The sequence below is a fragment of the Sinocyclocheilus anshuiensis genome, unplaced genomic scaffold, assembly GCF_001515605.1.
Source record: "Sinocyclocheilus anshuiensis isolate Anshui unplaced genomic scaffold, SAMN03320099.WGS_v1.1 scaffold44, whole genome shotgun sequence".
Lineage (NCBI taxonomy): Eukaryota > Metazoa > Chordata > Actinopteri > Cypriniformes > Cyprinidae > Sinocyclocheilus > Sinocyclocheilus anshuiensis.
This window is the reverse complement of record NW_015555746.1, coordinates 1,407,656-1,412,189: the sequence shown is the minus strand read 5'-3', so window position 1 is coordinate 1,412,189 and position 4,534 is coordinate 1,407,656. Positions and strand designations below refer to the sequence as shown.

At 33.4% G+C, this 4,534-nt stretch overlaps 1 protein-coding gene across 1 annotated transcript in view; it reads right to left on the bottom strand.

Annotated features, from left to right (window-relative positions):
• The window catches only part of pfkmb (phosphofructokinase, muscle b), a 19,400-nt gene extending 16,198 nt beyond the window's left edge, over positions 1-3,202 (bottom strand). The window contains exons 1-2 of the mRNA XM_016467221.1: positions 2,962-3,202; positions 1,924-1,974 (exon numbers count right to left, since the gene is read on the bottom strand). Coding sequence (XP_016322707.1) covers positions 1,924-1,974; positions 2,962-3,187 — 277 coding nt within the window. The 5' untranslated portion in view covers positions 3,188-3,202. The remainder of the gene's footprint in view (positions 1-1,923; positions 1,975-2,961) is intronic.
• Positions 3,203-4,534: the final 1,332 nt, after the last annotated feature.

Genomic DNA, 4,534 nt, shown 5'->3' with positions numbered 1-4,534 from the left:
TTTGTGATTCTCTCAGGTTGAATTTAAAACCACTCGTGAAAACGAGTTAGAACTTTGGGAACTTTCCTCAGAACTCCGTTAACATCATTTTCATTCTTCAGAACTGTATGTGTATGTGTGTGTGTGTATGTGTATGTTTAGCTTAGGTTAATGTAATCTAGAATAGCCAATAAATTCTTGTTTTCATTTATAAAGAATCATTGTCTGGTGTCGTGACATTTTAAAGTCAAACCTTGCCAAGATCACGTTACCTAGCTCGTAGCTTACAACTTATCAAAGCACATATTAACCCGTGGCCGGGGAAAATACAAATACTCAAATTGTTAAAATATACTGAGGTTAACGTCTTGCTGGACGACCGTTGATAAAGTATAAACTATCAAATTTGAAATCAGTTCTAATCAGGTTGACTTCGAATCTTCAGATCCGATTCCTCTCAAAACCTGAGCTAGAAATAGAATGAGTTAAATTCCTTACACAATATTATGATATAATTGACAATATTGTGATTATATTATATTATGTTGAGGAGGTGTGTGTGTTTGTCTTTGTATGTTTAGTGCAGTTATAGTACAGATGATCCTTACTATAAAGGGCACAAGAAAGGACTTTTATCAAGCTCAAGACTTACCTATATGACCAGAACTGCATTATCACTATGTGTTTATTATATCATGTAGATGAAGTAATACGTCTGCAAAATTCTGCAGATTTAATTTTACTATGATCTAATTCCACAGATTTAGGTCACTTTAGGTCTATCTATCTATCTATCTATCTATCTATCTATCTGTCTGTATGTCTGTGTACTGGTATATATGATTTTTAAGGACACAAATGTGTATAATGATATGGGTACTACAACGTAAGCATGGTTTATGAGGACACTTCCTGTGTCCCCGTAAGACAAAAGGCTTAAAAAACATACAAAATGGTGTTTTATGAAATTCAAAAATTGGCAGTAGTTTTCTGTAAGGGCTAGGTTTAGGTGTAGGGTTGGTGTAGGGCGATAGAAAATACAGTTTGCACAGTATAAAAACCATTACACCTATGGAGAGTCCCCGTAAACCATAAATGCAAGTATGTGTGTGTGTGTGTGTGTGTGTGTGTGTAAATTCAATATCCACCCAATTCAGTCATTTTAAGGCAAATACATGGTAAATATATCTTATGTTTCTCCATTTACAAAGAGGAAGACTTCTAGTCACCAAGATTAGTGTCTGATGAGATTATAGTAGAGTCCGGATTAAACTCTACGACTCTAGCGTCCCAGTGTGCAGCAGCTGCTGGTTGTTGGATGACATTGGTGTTAGATGTCTAGACTCCAGTATGTTACTGTCCACTGATCGAATGCTGCTGTGGATCAGGGTCAGCAGACTAATCAGTGTTGCTGGTGTTTTTGCTTACACCCAGCCAGTCACGTGTAAATTAGTTGTTAATGGTTAGAGAAGCTGACTACTACAATCCTGCCAATCCTGTTTTGAACAAGTTATTTACAGAGTAAGAGTTAAACCTCCTTAACACCAGATAATTCTCTTCAGCAACATTAAATGTAGTGTGATCAGTTCTCAATAAAAAGATATCCTGAAAGACTCTATCTTTTTATTGAGAACTGATCATCTGATATATATATATATATATATATATATATACACACACACACACTTTATATGCATACATACAGAAATAAATAAACGCAAAACAACACCCAAATTATTATTGACATTTACTGTTAGTTTTTCAAAACTAAAAATGTACTACAATTTTAGTCTCCTTAGTTTTAAATCTAGTCTCTTATAAAGAACGCAGGGCTGGCGGTTGATCCCAAAAGTTACTGTGGGGAGCTGACTACACAGATGAACGTGTATGTCCATTTAATTGATTGCCAAAATACTACTACTACACTTTCTAGAAGAGCCTTACCAGCACATAGTTCGGACTTTGATTCATCACTGCTACTTGAATGTTTTGATCCTGTTTACCAAAAAAACAACAACACACATTTATATTCATTCATTCATGACTCTTTCTGTGTTACATCATTACACCAGTTGGTGGCAACAATTTCTTTTGAGTATTAGGAATCACTGTTACTCAATCAATTAGTTCAATTCAGATTCATAACAAAACTAATTTTAAAAACAGATTTTAAAAGCAATTAAAGAAGGAAAGGCAAGTTCATTGTTTTCAAACTGACAGTAAATGCTTTAATACAGAGTCTTCTCAGAGTCTTGTAAAAGAAGATATTTTAAAGAATGTTGATAACCAAACAGTTTTGGTTCCCATTGACTTTCATTATATGTAAAAAACGTCCAATGGAAGTCGATGGGAACCAAAACTGTTTGGTTACCAAAATTCTTCCAAATGTTTTCTTGTTTCCATCATTCTTCTTTTATGTTCCGCTGAGGAAAGAAAGTCACAAAGGTTTGGAACGAAATGACGTCAGAATTGTTGGGTGAACTATACTATGCTACTGTGTGTTTACAAAGATTAGACCTATTTAATTTTAATAGGAAATGTCGAGTTATTTTGCCCTTCTGATTCATACTATCAATCATGTTAGTGTAAAATATACCATTAGACAGCTTATTGAAGATACATTCCCATTATGATAAGATCATTTCATTCCCATTTTTTTAAGAATAAAGTAAATAGATGGAATTGACTTCAAGAATTCCAAAATTCTAGAATCAAACAGTTAATAAGCCACTCCTATTTTATAAATATCAATCCCCCTTTATGAGCAATGCTTGCTTACTGTGACATCATACATTAAAGTGCTGTGTCATTTGGTCATCTGCCTGCTTGACCGCTGAAACATGGCATCTAGTACTCAACACACAGATACACACTAACACACACACAAGGCTACATACAGTCACAACAAAGTAGACATAAAACAACATGCAGTTTTTTATTTTTACACACATTTGAATGCAAACACACAAACACTATGCGTACCGTACACATGATTAGCATCAAATTGAATCTTCCTGTGCGTGAACTGCCAGATGAACACCGCCAGCCAGATATGAGGGATCCAGTGGAACAGGAGTAAAGACAGTTGCAGAATAAACTCGCACAACTCTAACAAACAAAAACTAATCTGACATACACATGCAAATACATCCCAAACGCATACGCACACCTGCCAGACACACACACAGCTGTCCAACACTGCCTCCATTCTTTCTAGTAGAGTGAGATGGTGTGGTGGCCATGACAAGGTCTCATCAGTATTATTAGAACTGACCTCACGTTCCTACTCACGTTTTCTCCCTTTCTAAGCACTATCTTCATTTCTTCTGCCTTTTCCAGGAAATCGCTCTCTAACTCTCTGGTATTTTAAATCTGCATTTGTTCACTGGTCTGTTTCTGCTGAGTTTTTCTTAATCAAATTATTGAATAGTATTTTAGTGCTGGCTGAATACTTAGAAATCAGCTGGACTCACAGCAGTAGAGGAAGTCTAATACTGTAATAGGATTGCATGCAACAGAGTTCACATGCAGATTTTATTGGATCAAAGCGGGAGTTAATGCAGGTAATGAACTACTATGTTAGGGTAAAGGTTAGTAAAAAACAGACCACACTTTTGACTAACATGATTAGTAGAGTCTTTTTGTTTGTTTTCCTAGCAAGGCTCAATATTATGGATTTTTTTCTGTATCACTAATACACGTCACTAACACTAACAAGGTACCATGAGAAGATATAAGTGTTATTATTTTATTTTCCAAATATTTAATAAATATTTATTTTGTAATAATTGAATAAATACTACTACATCTAATAAATATTCATATTAGAATAACCATTAATATTGTAATAAATAAGGCTGCTTTATTAATTCATTAATTAATATTTCAATTACTTACTTAATTAATTAATTCATTGATTCATTAAATGTTATCTTTCCCCCTTAAAGATGTAAGAATAATAAATAAATAAATAAAATACATTTAATTAATTAATTAATTAATATTTATTTTATTTTATTTTATTTTTAGGGGGAAAGATAACATTTAACAAAACATATATATTTTTCTGACAAACACAAACATATGCTGCCAAGAATAAAATCACCAGATAATTTTTGAAGGGGCCTCTGAAAATATAGGCAAATCTGAACTAGTGGCTCTGAACTAATAATTACTGAGCCCTGCCTTATACTGTGTAGTGCAAACTTTTATGTAGAAAATAGCAACTTTTGAAACATTTAGTGTACATTTCTAATTTCTAATCAGGTCTTTATTATTAATTTCAGTTGATCTGGAAAAAGGCAAATACTACAGACATGATTATCACAGACTATCACAATAGTAACAGATTATGTTGATTTATTTCTAAATAAATTAATATTCATGAGCTAGGGCTGCATTATGAAATGTCACACATATATTACATACAGAACAACAGAACAAAAATTCTTGTTGTATTCAGTATCTTTCTCTTTTTTCTACGTGTTAGTATTAATTTAACAAGTTGCAATACTATTTCTTACCAGTGGGTGGAAATAGACGCTACTTACTTGCT